Raw genomic sequence first — 17,162 nt, 5'->3', positions numbered from 1 at the left:
AGCACTTAGGCTGAGGACTAATTGACTGCCATTGTGCATTTGTTCATAGATGATTTCGAAAGCAAAAAATTGCTCAGGATCACTTAAAACAGACCGAGGAGGATGTTCAGCACCAGCCCTGTCATGCGCTTCAAAAAAAGTCATCAAAAAGCACTTAGCGTCCATCTCGGGAAAGCTGAGACGAGGACAACAACCCCGCTGTCCATCTGAACCCTGCGAGCGGTCTGTGCCCTCTGCATTGTTTGTAAAGACTTTCAGTAAACAAGTAAAGCGATCTGAATAATTAGTGGTCCAAGCCGTCATAATCAGCTGTGGTAATCAGAAGCCTGTTGCAACTCACGCTCACATCAGAAGTACGTGACATGTTGGGGGGGGTGATGCAATGGTTTATTTATTTTCCGGGCACCTGTTCGCTGAAACACCCTGACTCATGGGCGCCAGATCCTCCACCAGCTGAACAACACAAACGCTCCCGGAGAGAGAAAGACCCCTCGCTTTAAACACCTGGTCGCCTCTCAGCGCTAGCCACCGCTGGACATGCTAAAAGGTAAGAGGACTTTAAGGGGATCAGAGCTCCACACACAGAAATAGCTGGGGAGTGTGTCTGTTTCATGTTCCTGTTACTCGACACCGAATGGTTGTTCCGATATCTGTGCCAGCTAGCCTCTCCCCCCACCTCCTCCCCATGTTACAACTGTGTTTGGCTTCTTTGGCCACCCCTGCTTCTATTTCGGGGGGGGCGTTTCACTTTCTCCAGCCCTGCTCCCCTAGCTCTGTTTCACATGGGCCTAGAGGCCGGAGCACGCTAAAGACTCGCCCAAGGCTGGCAAGTTCCCTGCCGATACTGAGGGGAAAGGCGTGTGATTGTCGAAGCTCCGCTTCTCCTAGAACGAACAGGAAAGGACCATGTCCATTCAGCAGCGGTCTGGCCCTGACCACAGCCTTAGGATCTCTGCCTGAACCCTGCCCTCTCTTCCTCTCTCTCTCTGCCTTCATCTCTCCGTCTCCCTCGCTGTGAGGCCTGGCACGAGCTCTCACCTCAGCATGGAGACCAGGAACAAAAGGTGCAGTACGACAGGGCTGTTTACCGTCTTTTTTGGCAAAATTTTTTAAGGGGAAATAACAAATAGGAATTACGCTTTTTGGCCTATGTAATCTTTCTTCCTGCCAACAATCTAAGATCAACCTCTTTTATTTTATGTTTGCCTTGAACTACAACCAACTAAAAAGAAAATGGTTTATAATGGATTTGCTTATGAATTAGCTTTGTTTTGTTTATTCTCAAATTTTATTGCTTTTTGAAATAATCTCGCACAAATATCTACTTGTCTCTCTAGTCTGTATTTTGACATTTTGGTCTGCTGATGAGCTCTGCGGAGGCAACCCTAGCGGTGTTAGGTTTGTGAGAAGGTTCGGTACTGTAAAAATAAACTTGCTCCGGCTGGGAAACCACCCAGACTGCGACATGCGACTATATCAAATTATAAAGCAATGAGATTTTTTCGTAAATGGCAGCCAAATTTTCTTGGAGATGGAGGGCATATTACTTACTCAAATTTAAAAGTGGACGGTGGCAGTATTGAATTCTGTCAACATAAAAATACTGTACAGTGGCCACCATGCCCTATCAAGCATTTATCAACTTTAAACAGATATGACTCCACCAAGCAACAATGCATTTCTTTCCGTAAAATGAAGCAGTCATTCGCTGCTCATTCTTTTAAGCTACTTATTATCAAAATTATGTAAGCAAAGATATGCTGTACATTTGATATCGCACTATTCTTCATCCCCATGCTTCGCTTTGAAGGTGCGTTGTAACGTTCAGGACAGAGTAAAGCTAGGGCTGGAAGTAAAACCCTTAGTTCAGTTCAGAGGATATAAATGGTCTCGTGAGTTATTCTAAGCCCCCACAAAGATAGCTTGACAGCTGCAGTAAAATTAACTGCGTAAGATGCTATGTTTTACTTGCATTCTCAAGGTTAATGGCAACTCTTAAAATGCTGTGGTGGCCAGTCAGGTGGCTATTTTAATTTGGTGCCTGTGCATCTCCAATCCCGTTGATATTTATGTATAATATAGCTATGCAATGTTTTCTTTATCTCACATTTATCCCAGTTCACTTACCCACCCTGCACCTTATCAACTGACAAAGCTGTATATTTACTGAAGAATTTAGGCTTGGCGCATTGGTTAATAGAGTATGAGAACTGCAGCATCCATCTAAGGGCAAAAACATGCAATACAACTTTTTTTTGATTGTCATTAGCACTCAGAAATGCAACTGCATGAGTAAACCGAATAATTTAGTAATTTCTTTAAGTGGAGATTTTTAAAAATATATCATATTTCAGCTTTAAAAATACATATATACAGTGTACAGCTTCACACACGTGCATGCACTCGCATTACACAAGCATACAAACGCTCCGAGACACACACACACGCATGCACACATGCAAATGTGCATGCATACATACATTATGCACACACACAAACATATGTAAAATGATGAAGTCAATGCAATACTACATTTGAGATGTTGACATGTTTTCAGACAGCATGGATATCGATAGGGTTAATACAAGTTTTGAAAAAATACATAACATGTCAAATTTGTGCTTAACCTTGAGCCATATTTTTTAATAATCATCACCCTCTTTTCATACCATCGTAGCTATAGAATGACCATATGGGTAACTTAAGATGATGTTTAAAGTCCAAAAATACCTTATACCGTGTACTGCAACTGAGCTTCATTGAGCTTGGGTGAAAATGTACCTATGACCTACTGTAGCTGATCAAGGCATACCTTTGCAGAATGCTTTAAACATAACACCAGCATGAAAATTGTCATGTCAGCTCTCAGTACTGTATAATTATGTAATACTGATATTTTAAAAGAGTATAACTAATTCTAATTGAGCACGCTATCAAATACATTTAAAATCATTTTAACGTTGACATATACTATACATATATGTGCTTGCTGCCTCATCCCACCTCAGAAATATTTTTCATAGGACACCCATTATTCACAGTGCCAATACCCTATGTTTGCAATGTGATCTCATTCATTTTATATTGGGACTAAAACTGTAGTAAACAGCTGCTTCCATCTGCAGAGTCACAAAAGGATTAGGTCACTTCCTTAGCAACTGAAGCTGTGGCAACAGATTAGATAAGCATGTTAAACTGGGTGCCATGATTCCCAAAGCCATTACTAAATACTAAATAATAATAGCCATATAAATAAGGTGCAGTGAGAAGATGTTCATTTATAGTACCTGATGGTATTTTCATATTTAAACATATATAACATGCAAAACAAACTGCAATAAGGTGTGACTAGCATTTTTAAGTAAACTACACTTGCGTACCATGTTGATTTTCAACTCTTTCTGCAAATAGTGTACTTCCCTAATGATGAGGAAGCTCCTTAACTGGTCTGTTACACACCCAAACTGATGGTGTAATCCAATGCTGTGCATTCTGTGACCTGAATTTAGAAATATTCAACACAAGTATTCTTTAAATATGATTTTTAAAATTCATCTTGTACTGGAATATGTCAGTCTTCTTTTAGAGGATTCATGCCAGGCCAAAGATACTGCTTAGCAGTGATAGTTTAAAAAAAATGTTCAGCAGGAGGAAACAATCTAATCCACATGTTGGTAATTTTAGGCCCTTAACCCTTTTGGAGAAATGTTATCCTTGGAGTGATAACATTTCACCAGGCTTAGAGCCTGCAAAAAAATCTGGGCAGTTTCAAGGGCAGCAAAAAGTGATTGGGAGTCATGGATGGGGGTGCACCTATGGGTAATGGGGTCAGAGGTACCTGTGCCAAATGCCCTGTAGCCTCCCAAATCCCCACCCACCCAACACCACTGTGAACAGGCCTGATATTTAGGGTGATAAAGAGCGTGTCTTAAAATAAGTGTTTCTTTTAATAGCTTATATGTAGTATGGAGCACTGCCTGCTGCACTGTAAATGATGATAGGACAAACCAGACATACATACATAAAAGGTCAAATCTGCCATGCTCAACATGAATGGTTTGACTGGCATTTATTTTTTTATTTCCAACGTATAAATGCTTACTTTTGCAAATATATTACTCAAGCATTGGCTTGGTCCATCCACAGTCAATTTCCAAAGTGTCAATTGTGGATGATTTGTTTTAACAACCAAATTTACTGCCAAGTTCCTCCATAAGAACCATATAAGCTAGTCACCAACAGTATGAATTTGAACTGTGTCATTAGCTGGCTTTCACTGGAAGTCTGCAAAAGCAGGCAATGTGGGGCATTGTCCAGTAGGAGTATGGAGTATGGATGGCCTGAGTTCCTTGAGCTGTTCTAGCTACGTGTCTGGACCCATATTCATTATGCATTCCAGGAGTACTGATGGCTCAGTTGTCACTGTCCGTATCTTAACCATATCTATCATGAGCTAACAGGCAAAACTGATGATAGATCCTAGGTTTATGAATATTGGCCCTGGACTCTTCCTGATACCAGAAGTTCAACAAAGCAAACATGTACCAAACTATATTCACTTTTAACACTTCTGATTGGTTCTAACTCTCCTGTTGTATGATTTATGGCTATTAGTATGAAGAATAGCCATTGGCTGAGTGTACTCAAAGAGCGCAGGCGCTTCAACTGCAGTGCTCCCTACATGGATTTGAGTGGCATAGCTGCTACATGAAAGAATAATGCAACTGCCAAATCCAAAATGGCGGAAAAAAGAGAACAAACAAATGAACAGTTTCTGGCCCTGTTATCCTGTCATGTCGCTAAGCTGAGTTTGTATTTGCCAATGGCTGCTTTGGTAGCCCCTGGACCTCTTAGACAAGTCATTGATAAAGAGTTGACAAAGAGAACGTGTTCTTAACTAACTTACCTGGTCAAATAAATGAGTGATCATGCAGTACATTTATCTTTCAGGTGACTGGCAGTTTTCTGTCATTGGCATTGATATGATAAGTACATTTTATGTGTTTTTAGTATTCATTTTATGGATAGGTATTCCAGGACTAATCCATAAACTTCAAAACATCCCTTCCAAAATAGTTGACTGTAACTAGCTCAATGTGAAGACTAACAGCTGCTGCACGGTCCTGTTCTGTCCTGCCACAGCCTGACTTGGCCTGTGCTGTCACGACCTGTCTTGTTGTTTTTGTTTTGTATCTAACCATAATGTGTTTGCGGCACTGTAGAGCAGATGGTTAAGGGTCTGGAAATGGAAAACAGACTAGAGGAAGGGAGGGGTTGGGTAGATGGTGGATTGAATGTGACGTCTTGTTTTGTTTTTGATATTCTAAAAAGAGTGTTCGAACTGGGAGGGAGGGTCTTACACATACAGCAATCAAACTTCCTGTCTCTCTACTGCCCCTCTTCTGTGTCTCCCTGGGTAGCATATTTAATTAAGTGATGAGCACAAAACTGCATACCTGATGGCCTTATACAGCACTAATTTGTACATAGCATGTAGCACTTTTCAGAACAATATGAAGGCTCTGTTTTTATTGAATTATGAAATCCTTGGTGCTATGTTAAGATCATTCAAGCTATTTAAGTTGATTGCCTGCTATTGATTGTCTGACTCCACATAAGCAGAAAAAGCATGCTTCTGAGGATTTTCTCAGGAGCCAAGAGATACCCTCACATCAGTACAAAGATTTTGTCCTTTGAAACTGGTTTATCTGTACTGATTTATTTTTTCCTCTGCTTCCTTTGCAGGTCAGAAAAGAGATCATATCACCTTTTGGAAGGTGAACTGGTCACATTCGAGCGAGCATAAGGAAGGCGGCCGGTAGACAGAGACAGATTGCAGCAACTGGCCCCTCGTATGCGAATGCGCGCCGGGGATGAGCTGCCTGGACAAGCGCCACCTGACTCACGGAGGAGGCATGCAGGGGCTCTACAAATACACAGACGGCTTTAGCGACACTTCGAGCGTGGGGAGCTTCATGGACGACACGGACAGGGAGGTGAGCAGCCTCACCGACCGCGCCTTCAGGAGCCTGTGCATCGGCGACGAGGCCGTCTACAACGACTCCGAGTTTGCCTCCTCCCCCGTCGAGCGCTACGACGCCTTCTCGCTGGACGCCCACAACGCGGACGTCCTGAAGTTCAATGGCCAGAAGGCGCTCTCCCAGGGCAGGAGGCAGAACGGAGGGGGGGTGGCCGCTGCGGGGGAGCCAACGGTTGGCGCAACATTCCAGCAGTCGGTTTTGGACATGGCGAGGAAGGGGCTCAAAAACGGTGCTATAGAAACGGCCTGGCAGCACAGCAGGAGTGCACTGGTCACCAGCGGCGGTGGCACTACTGCTGAGAGCCACCAGAGAGGACAAGTACGATCGATCAAGGATTTTGAATACAAAAATAGCAGCAATGACTTGTGGGAAAACTCGGCCCTGCTGAACGTCCGAGGAGAACCGTCAGCCGGACACGAGAGGGGTCATTTCAAGCCAACCAAAAACCATTTTCACTCTTCCGGGGATGCGCCGACTCAGACCGCAAAGAAGGACCCGGAAAAACCGTCGGGAAAGTCTTCCAAAAGCAAACGTGGCAAATCCGGCAAGCTGAGGAAACCTAGCAACAAGAACTTTTTCCTCCACAGCGAAGACAGTCCGTTTGAGTCGTGGCGAGACAGGATCCTGCTGGAGCAAAACCACACGCCGGATCCCGTGTCTGCAAACCAACGCCCCATGTGGTACGACTCTCCGCTTTACAAAGAGCTGACAGCAGAACACGGATTACAAATCCCAGCGCCAAAAGAGAACGAACCCAACCAAACTAAGTCTGAAGATGCCGCGGTCTCTCCTGCTCCTCCACCCCCTTCCACGCCCCCTCCCTCCACACCCCCTCCCCCCACACCCCCTGCTGCACCTCCTTCTTCTGTTCTCCCGCAGAAGACAACAGCTGTTGAGCAGAGGAGCGAGTCAGAGTCGGGTAGCTGCCTTCCTCCCTGGAGGAAGAGTAGGGACCAAACGATGGCCGCTCTACCCTGGAGCCGCCCCAGAATGGCTGCGTCATGCAGGGAAAGAGAGGTCCAGGGCAAGCTGGGAGTGGCACCCATGGGCAGAGCAAACGGGACAGTCGCAGCAGCTGGGGTGGCCACCGTGGCAACACCGGTCATACCCATTACAACGGTCACAGTGGTCACGCCCATCACATCAATCACAGTGGTCACGCCCAGCACATCGGTCGCAGCGGTCACCCCGGTCACCGCGGTCACAACGGTCATGGCGGTCAAGACGGTGGATGAGCCTGCATCTACCAGCTCAACTCCGTTCAGCATCTCCCAGCTGCTCACTCCCATTATTAACACCAGACAGGGAACGGGGACGTCCGAGGTTCTGCAGTCCACTCTCTCACCCTCCAGCCTTGACCTCGACCTCTCGCCGTCCTCCTTCACCGATGCCTCCGCGAAGCCGACCGGCGAGGCCAAGTCGCGCAACAGCTACAAGGCCATCGCCTCTGGCCTGCTGTTCAACCTCAAGGACAACAGAAAACGTGTCAAGAGTACGTACAGCCCCACAAAGTTCAAAACGACAGACTTCGGCAAGCAGCCCTCCAAGCCAGAGACCGCTGAACCCAAATATGTGGCGGCTATTTCTGAGGCCCCTGTCGCCGAGGCTCATGAGTCCCTCCAGCCAAAAGTGAGCGATGTCCGGCCTGCCGGTGAGGTTGCTCCGGAGTCAACTGATGCCCAAACCGTCGATCATAAAAAACCTGCCGACGGAGGCATATCAGGTGACTATTTGACATTAAGTTCACCCTACGGTGTAAAAGAAGCCGCCGTCTACGGAAACTTGAACAGCACGCGGGAAAGTGCGCCAGGCAAAATCCAGCACGCCGAAAGTGGAAACGATCAGTACCGTGGCCTACAGCAGCCAAAATCCGATAGAGCTCAACTGTGGGAGAGGCAAGGCAGCAGTCACCCTTACCCGGCACTTAATCTGTACAAGGCAGCAAGCGTCACAGAGACCATAGAGCCAGTGGTGGACATGGCTGTTAGCTACTCTGCCATTAATGATAGTGGAAAAGAGAGCGGAATTAAAGAAACACGCTCTTTGAGAGACAGGCTTTTCATAAATGGCGCAGAGGTTGAGCAGAATGAAATCAGAACTGGGGATGATTATCATGATGGAGGAGACAGGCACAATGACAGGGATGACATTCATGTGAATAAACAGAATGAAAACAGTAAAAAGAAACCAGCTCTTTCAGTAAAAGACAGAGTTGAACTGGTAGAAAAGAATTATTCAAAAAATCAATTTGCAGCACAGAAAAGGGACAGTGTTAAACAGGAGACATTTGATCATTTAGATAAACACCACACTAAAGAAAAATCACTGGCCAGTAAAGAAAACCCTAAGCAAAGACTAACTCCAGTGCAGGAGAAAGAACATGATAAAAAGGATGTTCGGACTAACCACGTATTTTCAGCCCGACAAAACCAATTCATTAAAAATGAGCGCTACACAATAAAAGAAGATAATGAGAGTGACCAAGCAGATGAGGAAAATGATGCTGTTGTGACAAGATACAACAAACCTATCTTCACAAGTGGAGATCTACAAAACAAAGAGCACCAGAATGTGGAACAGGGTGAATTTCCCACAAAGGAAAAGCATGTTGCAGGTGATATAGAGGCATTGAAATCCCACGAGGGTGTACTATTAACAAGAGATAGCGAGTTTGTCAGAAATGAAATTAATGCAAATAGCAGAAATGGCAATACTCGACAGGAAGTACTTGAGGAAGCAGGGGTGGAGTCAAAGAGCAGGCTTCTCAGAAGTGAAAATGTTTTGCCTGACACAGAGGAAGGCCCTGAAAGGCTACTGCACTCAACTAGAGGGAACCCACCCAAAACAAGGGGTTCACTTGCAAGTACAGAATGTCTGCAGCCAGTGCAGGACTCACTGTTAATCAAGGAGAGTGCTGCTGAAAATGAAGCATTAGCAATTACAGGAAATAAGCAGGACAAAAAGAAAGTGCTGGAGGAAGTACATGGAATTAGAGAGGAGAAAACTTCACTCAAAAGCACAGAAAACGATATGCATTTCATTGGAGAGAAAAACGTAGTGAATATGGGCTTGCCTGCAGAAATGAACAAGCCCTTAACTACACATGGCAGGTTTGCAGTTGTAGAAGAAGACCAAAAGAAGCACTGGAATGAAATAAAAGAGTACCAGCCTTCTGAAAATAATGTACTTGCAAATAATGAGAGGGCTGTCATTCAACAGGAGTCCCCAAAGAGAGAACTCGACACATTTGCAGAGAAAGAAAAAGAAAGTAAGGTGAGAGACACAAGATCAAAAAGCAAAGAGCGGGCAAAACAGGAGGACGGAAGGGACAGTGAACAGACTAGTGCAGGAGTAAATGTAACACAACAAAATGAGCAAGAAAAAGGCACATTGATGAAGGAAAAAATAGATTCAAAGGGGAATGGAAAATCTGATTCAACACTTGCTGGTAAAGAGAAAGACAGCAAATTAAAGCAAATACGTAAATTGAAGGACAAAGTTAAGGACGTATTTTCAATGAGAGAACACAAAGCCAAAGAAGAGGTGACTGAAAAGCAAGATAAGAGGGAAGAAAAACAGGAAGCGACTCAGAAACATGAGGAAGACCACAAACAACTTTTACCACGTTCAAACACAGAAACAAAAAACGCAAAGCATGGGGGCTTTGAAGTCATCTTGGAAGAGAGCACTGAAACCGAAAAGGAATTTCCCAGTGAAATTCAGGACAGCAGGGAAACAGTGCCAAATGATATTACCCAGGAGGCCATCAGAGAACAGGCTGTTACCGTCCACCGCAAACGACGCCCAGCACCGCCTGTGCCCCCGAAGCCAGACATAAAGGGAGAGGGACAGCCAAGTCAAACTGGCATGCCCACAGAGTCCTCCGCAGACCCACACCTTTCTGCGGAGGAAATCAAGAGCAAATCCCCGGAACAAGAAATGCAAGCACGTTCTGCTTCGGGTGATGCTGAAGGTCAAGGGGAAGAAAGTGAAGAGTCCTTGAACAAGATGGCAACAAAAGACCCAGCTGAGATGTCGCCACTGCAGTACTATGCAATAAGTGATGGTGAAAGTGAGATAGATACAAGATCGGTTGCTTCACCTTTGAGGGAGAGTACACCACACAAGTTGGGAAGCACCACCTCACTCAACGACTTGGACGAAGGCGGATGGGTCCGGTGCCTGATAGAATACGCTAAATCGCAAACCCCACGTTCAAACACCTCCTCCCCCTCCTCCATTAAGCCCACCCTATTTAAAGTAAAAGACAACACTTTTTTCCGGACTTCTCCTCTAACTAAGACCATAAAGTCGCCTTTACACAGGTCGTTTCCTGAGGACTTCAGGCTAAGCTCTCCCAGGGACAGCTGGAGCGGGTCCGAAAAAGGCGAGGACGAACGTGGCCGCCTGAGGGAGCGTGTTAGGGTCCACTCCCCTCGCGAAGCCTCGGTATCTCGCAGAGGCTCGCGCTTGAGAGAGACACCCGTAAGGTCCCCGATGGCGCAACCCTCTGTCACACCAGCGGCGCAGGAACACAGGAGCCCTCAGTGGAGCCCTCAGGCAGGAACTCTCAGTCCTCCATCTCGAGACCCAGAGGAAGGCCGCCTGGCTGCGAGCGCACTGTTGGGGGGACTGGAGAGTAGCTCGGCTAACGGTGTGGACGTGGTGGAAGAGAAAGCGTCCGGCTCTCTCCACATTGAAGAAACAGTAGGCGTTAAAGAGCCCAGTGAAAAATCAGAGTCTGTCTGCAGTGCTGGTGAAGTCCAGCCGCTTGGAAAACCGCCTCCTGTCCTCCCGAAAAGCGAGAAAGCCCTGCGCCGTGCAAAGAGGCTGACGAACAAGAGGATGAAGAAGGCGGAAGCTGAGGGCAAACACGAGGGTAAAAGCCGGGCCCGCTCGAATTCTGCCCGAGAACGCCGATCTCAACCACAGCCCCCTGCCGAAACTCTACCTTTGCAGCCAGCGCACACACCATCACCAGCACCCAAGTTCTGCCCTGAACCCGGTCCCTCCCAGCATCCACACCCCCCATCACCGGCACCCCAGTTCAGCCCTAAACCCGATCCCTCCCAGCATCCACACCCCCCATCACCGGCACCCCAGTTCTGCCCTAAACCCGATCCCTCCCAGCCTGCACACTCCCCACCAGCAGCACCCCAGTTCTGCCCTAAACCTGATCCCTCCCAACCCGCACACCCCCCATCACCAGCACCCCAGTACTGCCCTGAACCTAGTCCCTCCCAGTCAGCGCACCCCCCATCACTGGAGCCCCAGTTCTGCCCTGAACCCAGTCCCTCCCAGCTTGCATACCCCCCATCACCAGCACTCAAGTTCTGCCCTGAACCCAGTCCCTCCCAGCCTGCATACCCCCCATCACCAGCACTCAAGTTCTGCCCTGAACCCAGTCCCTCCCAGCCTGCATACCCCCCATCACCAGCACTCAAGTTCTGCCCTGAACCCAGTCCCTCCCAGCCCACCCCAAACACAGTCTCTCAGTCCTTCCCAGTGACTCAAAGAAAGCTGCTGCAGGATCCCGATTCGGGGCAGTACTTCATGGTCGACATGCCTGTGCAGGTCAGGACGAAGATGTTCTTCGACCCCGAAACAGGAAAGTACATTCAACTTCCAGTGCAGGCCCCAGAGGTTGTCTCATCTCACCCGCCATCCATGGAGATTTTGAACGCCCCTTACCTGCTGTACCCTGGGTTTGTACCTGTTCCCATTTCAACTTTACCACCCCAGGGCTCTACCTCTCAGACTCCAGCCTCTCTGATGGAGGATCAGGAAACGCTACAGAGCAGGAGCGCCCCCTGTAGACAGGAGGACTGCCAACAGACTCAAAGTAAAGAAGCAGAAACCTACATTGAGCCTGCGTGTGTACCATATGATTGCTTTCCAGAGGAACCCTTGTACATGGATGATGAGGACTGCACAAACTCTAGAAATCTGAATGCCGTGTCAGCGAGTGAACTGGACAGCTTTGCTGTAGACAACGTTTGAATTCAGGGATTACCGGTTGTTAAAATGCACTGTTTTGTTTATTTTGTAAATGCTTTTGAGCGTAATGAAAGATACTGGAATAAAGTAAAAAGGAAGCACAGTATATATGTACATACAAACGAGAGGAGACAATGTATCTGTAGAGCCTTCATATGAAAAATATGGTTGCTATAAAGTATTAAAGTAAATATTCAAATCAAATTTTCATAAAGTTTTAAGCATTGCCAGTTCTGTTGTAGAATGTGTAAAATCTGTTGATAAACTGAATAAGTTTCATTTTTTTAATGGTTTTGATTTTGTGATGAATACTTAGATAAAGCAGGGCTATTTATTGAAACAAGGTTTTGTGCAAAAGTGAAAAAAATATACATATATTTAAACCATTCCAATCATGATAATAAAAATCACACTTGGTACACAAGAATTATCAAAGGATTCATTAACTTTTTTCGCATATTTAATGCTCATTAATTAAGTGTTTCAGTTGCAAGTGACAAAGGCCTGCCTGGTTGAAATATCTTTGTGGTGCAGCTAATATTTTGGAAGCATTAAACTGTGTGTGAAATATTTTCCCTTAATATGATTTACCTCTTACATGATGCCAGTCCTGAAGTTGGATACATTTATTTTATACAAAATACAAAATATAAGACTCTTTACGTCTTGTTACTTAATAATAAACCCTGAAGTTCCCGAGTAGACCCGTTACATGAATTGGCTTCTTTGTAATATTAATTAACATGGCAAAAAAAGAAGCGTCAAATGGCTATCCTGATTAAATTGTCCGTCATCTCCACTGTGTGGCGCGGTAACCGGTTCTACCAAGGGGCTGCGCCTTTCTGATTTGCACTATGAGGCCCCCTAATGGACATAAACAGCCATCTGATTCAACGTTACCTCATTCTGCTGGATTTTTTCGTATTTCCCCAAAAAGTATTTCCGTAATTCATTCTAGAAATGTCTTTTTCAGTCATCTGTCTTCTGCATGGAAACAAACGTCATAATTAATTATGTGATAATAAACAGCTAACAAACCTGATTTTCTGCAGCAATATGTGGGTAGCCTAAATGTCATAGTATCAAGAAGGAATTTAAGGTCCACAGAGAAAAATCAAATAAAGAGCCATGGCTTCTCGCATATCAGTAAAAATGTATGTGTAGTTGCATAAGAGAAACAAATCAAGCGTAATCAACGTCTTAAACTTAATAAAACATAAAGTATAAATCATTTAGCTGATTTATATTGTAAATTACTCAAGTAATACAAATCCATTGCGAATGAAAGCATTCGTGTTCGCTATTTTCATGAAACTCTAATATTGATTAGGCTTACTTTAGCTTGACTAAATTGAATTTAAAGCACGTAATTGCATTTTTAGCAAGTCATCTGGATAAGGCTATTCTGAGGGGGGTGGGGGGTGGAAACAACTTTTGGTTGATTGATTGCTTCCAAAATGCCCAGTTTCGTGTTCCAAAACTTGCGGAATGAATAATGAATATAGGCTAATCGTTTAAGTAAATCTAGCAGCTATAGGTAAGAATTCATAGAACAGAGACCAAATGCAAATCATCAGCACCTAGGTCAGCGCTGTGCAGTACCTTTCCTCCCTCAGAAAAGGGACTGCAGCGATATGTCAAATATTTCCAACCGGCTCAAAAGTATCCAGTTTGTTAGCCAAATAGCGGAAACCTGTAGGCTATGTTTGATTTTTAAAGAAATTATATTATCATAAATATATGTAGCCTAATATGTGAAAATCGTCATTTAAAAAAAATAATAAAAAAAGAGTATCTCCCATATTTTGGATCGCTTTGAAAAAGAGCATCTCTCAAGAACCAAAAAGCAACATCATACTTCAATATTGCAGCATAGGTAGGGATAGATTCTTTATTTGGAAAAATAGTGCAATATTTGGTCATTATTACATTTCATTTTGCTAGGATGTGCATTATAGTTTTATGGGAAATACGTCCATTCAAAGTATTCCATTCCAAAATATCAGTAAACGTGTTCATATTACACAAATTATGATCTGCGATTAATGACAGCCGCAACTGAGTGCCACCATGTCGTCGTACTGTTTCAGAACTACATTTTCCTCGTCGTCAAAATACAGCAGACTGATGGACTGAAGTTTGTCTGGTACGCAACAGGGCGTCTCCACTTCTTTGGAAAGCTTTAATGCGTTGACGATGGATTGCACTGTGGCATGGTTAGTAGCTCTCAAACTCTCTCCCAGCGGGAACGGACAGGATCCAATGCAGTGGTACGCATTGTAGCCTCGTGGCGAGATTATCCATCCGGTCCAGCCAATCTTCTCGAAGTCCACGTAAAGAGGAACCCTCTGGCACGTGATTGGGTGCCTGTTGGAGTCATACGGGGCTGCGCGAGTTCTTCTGCTCTTGTTCCCTCGTGTGATTGGCACTGGGTTTTCGGTCTTCATTAGCGTCACGGCTGCATCAGTGACAGGCGACTTTCTCGATCCTAACAAAATACACAAATACTGTATATCAAGTAGCCTACTGTGTCCTCTGCTCTTCGTATGTGCTGGCCTAGTCTGCGGTAACCTACTCAATCTCTTGTCTGAACTCGTTCTTCACTCTTCTATCAAGTAATCGAAACAAATGATACAGCATTTCTGGATTACCCTACTGGCCCAGATTTCATCAAGCCACATCCTCGACAAACAACCAGGTCATTCCCAGTTACATTCATTTTCAGTATATAGCACCTCTATGTTATTTGTGCTGAAATAAGTAAATTATCCCTCTTTGTTTCCCTGGCCTTGACTAGGCTACGGCGATTGCTTTCGCAAAGGTAAAATGATATACACGTCTGGACAAAAATCGTTTTATAAACATATTGTAAGAAAATAAATTGAATATTTTATGTGAGTCTTTGAATGGCACATTTCACATTTTAAATAATTACCTTGGGAAAGCTCTGAGTCTGTTTTTGACATCTTTCGCCCGTCGTCCGAGAAAATGACCAAATATGCATTCTTCTCGTCCAGCTTGCTTCTTTTAAGGGCTGGTAACACATATTCCAGTAAATTCCCCGATGGCAAAGACGTGACAGCCAGAATACCATTGTTCGCATTACTGTTATGAATCCACTTGGAAACCTGTTATGAGAAAATAAAAAATAGGAGGAGGTTATGGTAGGCTATGTCTTCATGAGAGCACGAGAGACATAGCAAGTCCCTATGCATTTAGGTTATACTGTGCCATCAATTATTGAATGTGATGGTAAGGGGGAGGATGACGACTCACTACGGCTAATGCTTAATAATAATAATAATAATAATAATAATAATAATAATAATAGACATTTTTGCTTGGATATGTATCTTACTATATCTGTGACATTGAACACTTCCCACCCCTGGGTATACACGGGTAATAATCTTGAAGTGATTAAATTCCCTCTCCATGGCTTCACTCGACTGTCCAGCAGCTCGTACAGGTCAAGCTAAAGAGAAATAAATAAATAAATAAATAAAAACGTTGGACTAACGCACGTAATTAGTATATTTGATGAGACAGCCTGAAAACGCAGTGTAAACTTACTTTGTAGAAATGATGCCCAAGCAAATTCCGGGACAAAATGGTTTGTTTGCGCCTAAACATTCGGAACTCAGCTTTGATCATCTTTTCATTTTTCCCAAATGACGACACATTGAAGAAATGAAATGTCCGATCGTAGTGGACTGTGGAAAGAAAGAAAAACACATGCTAAACCTTGCCAATTTAAAGGCCTACCATTTTTAAAAAAAAGTCACTTTGAACTATTTGCTACATCTATCTAGGTTCTGATATTTATTACCTTCATTATAAATTAAATGACTCATTTGACATTTTATTTGATGCATGATCTTGAACACAGCCCAAAACGCGCAATACACACCTCTGTCTTGGAAACTTCGCACAACATTGCCTTCCAAAATCTTTGGATCCCTGGTTATGCCGTTTGAATCCGCCACAGCATTGAACAAGTCAACCATGAACTGTGGCGGTGTTCTGTGATGGATTAATTTTTGTGGCAGGTCTCCAATGTGAAACACCTCGTGCAGTCTCTTAATCGCCTGCGAAACAACTATACGCGCGTCTTTCCTTTCTGTCTCAGTCGGAAGAATTTGTGAGGAAACCCTGAAAAAAGACAAGGGTCGTAGTATCAGTGACAAGATGGAAGCAACCCACAGACCCTGTAAAAGCATGCTAGCGAGACTGAGCGAAACTTTTTTTTTAGAGTTAACGACTCGCGCACTTCCTGTTCTTAACGCGACGGTAGGCTCAGCCCCACACTCAGTTCTGAATTCATCCTGAGCGCGGACATTTAAGGCTGGATGAATCTACCAAGTTTTGCATATATAACATGTTCAAATACTGCCATTGTCCGATGACATTGACAAAATGGGCAATCCCTCAAGATGAATGATTGTTAACTAATGGCTCCACTAAATGGCAGGGCAACCTTTATCCTGACGAGTGTTCTGGTCTGTTTTTCAAATTTGCTTGTCTCGGTCGTTGTTGCCTCTGGAACAGTTTGTGACGCGCACATTTTCTCCAGAAGTCTTTCGAAAATCTCTTTCCCATCCATCTGGTGAATATATCATATATGCTATACCCCTGTCTCACTTTTATTAATGGTTTCTACTGAGTAAATTATTTAATCGTTATTTAAAACTGACACCTTGCTATTTGCTTGAAGAGGTGCTCACTATTTAAGCTATCCATCAGAATGATAAAATAATGATGTATTCAACAGTTCTTTCATCTTGGAAAGGCGGTCACTTGTTGCTTCTGCAGCATCCGTTTCTTGTAGGCTATATTTTGACATAGCAACGAACATTGAGAAGCTATGCAAACAGACATATCCCAAAGCCTGTTTCAAGCCACACTGTATTGTACGTTTCCTAACCCTTTTTCACCAAGTGTAAATGTGAATTTTAAATAGCTTTGGAGAACAATGTGTTCTTTGGTCAACAGCGAGTAGAGCTCGAAAACGAAACATGCAGACGTTTTCGCTAGTGTAGGCGACAAGTTAACAAATTATCATGGGAACACCATGTCCACGTTAGGGCAGGGTGATTTCTGCATAATTCTGAATGTGTTATCAGT

General features: G+C 44.2%; 2 protein-coding genes across 3 annotated transcripts; one reads left to right on the top strand and one right to left on the bottom strand.

The window, feature by feature from the left end:
• Positions 1-435: 435 nt before the first annotated feature.
• On the top strand, positions 436-12,465 carry LOC118219526 (cardiac-enriched FHL2-interacting protein). The gene is made up of 2 exons (XM_035402740.1): positions 436-1,064; positions 5,746-12,465. Exon 2 carries the CDS (start codon positions 5,874-5,876, stop codon positions 12,039-12,041), a length of 6,168 nt encoding a protein of 2,055 aa, XP_035258631.1. The 5' UTR covers positions 436-1,064; positions 5,746-5,873; the 3' UTR covers positions 12,042-12,465.
• Positions 12,466-13,930: 1,465 nt separating this feature from the next.
• LOC118221525 (bone morphogenetic protein 2-like) lies at positions 13,931-16,443 on the bottom strand. Of its 2 annotated transcripts, XM_035406657.1 has the most exons (5): positions 15,949-16,443; positions 15,612-15,751; positions 15,397-15,513; positions 14,974-15,166; positions 13,931-14,526 (listed from the first exon to the last, which is right to left on the bottom strand). In XM_035406657.1, the coding sequence occupies exons 1-5, from the start codon at positions 16,256-16,258 to the stop codon at positions 14,081-14,083; spliced, it is 1,206 nt and encodes a 401-aa protein (XP_035262548.1). In that variant the 5' UTR covers positions 16,259-16,443; the 3' UTR covers positions 13,931-14,080. The 2 variants fall into 2 exon arrangements, with proteins under 2 accessions (XP_035262548.1, XP_035262549.1); XM_035406658.1 differs by lacking the exon at positions 15,397-15,513.
• Positions 16,444-17,162: the final 719 nt, after the last annotated feature.

Source organism: Anguilla anguilla, chromosome 2 (assembly GCF_013347855.1).
Source record: "Anguilla anguilla isolate fAngAng1 chromosome 2, fAngAng1.pri, whole genome shotgun sequence".
In the NCBI taxonomy this organism is placed as follows: domain Eukaryota; kingdom Metazoa; phylum Chordata; class Actinopteri; order Anguilliformes; family Anguillidae; genus Anguilla; species Anguilla anguilla.
The sequence above is the reverse complement of the archived record's forward strand: the minus strand, read 5'-3'. Positions and strand labels throughout refer to the sequence as shown.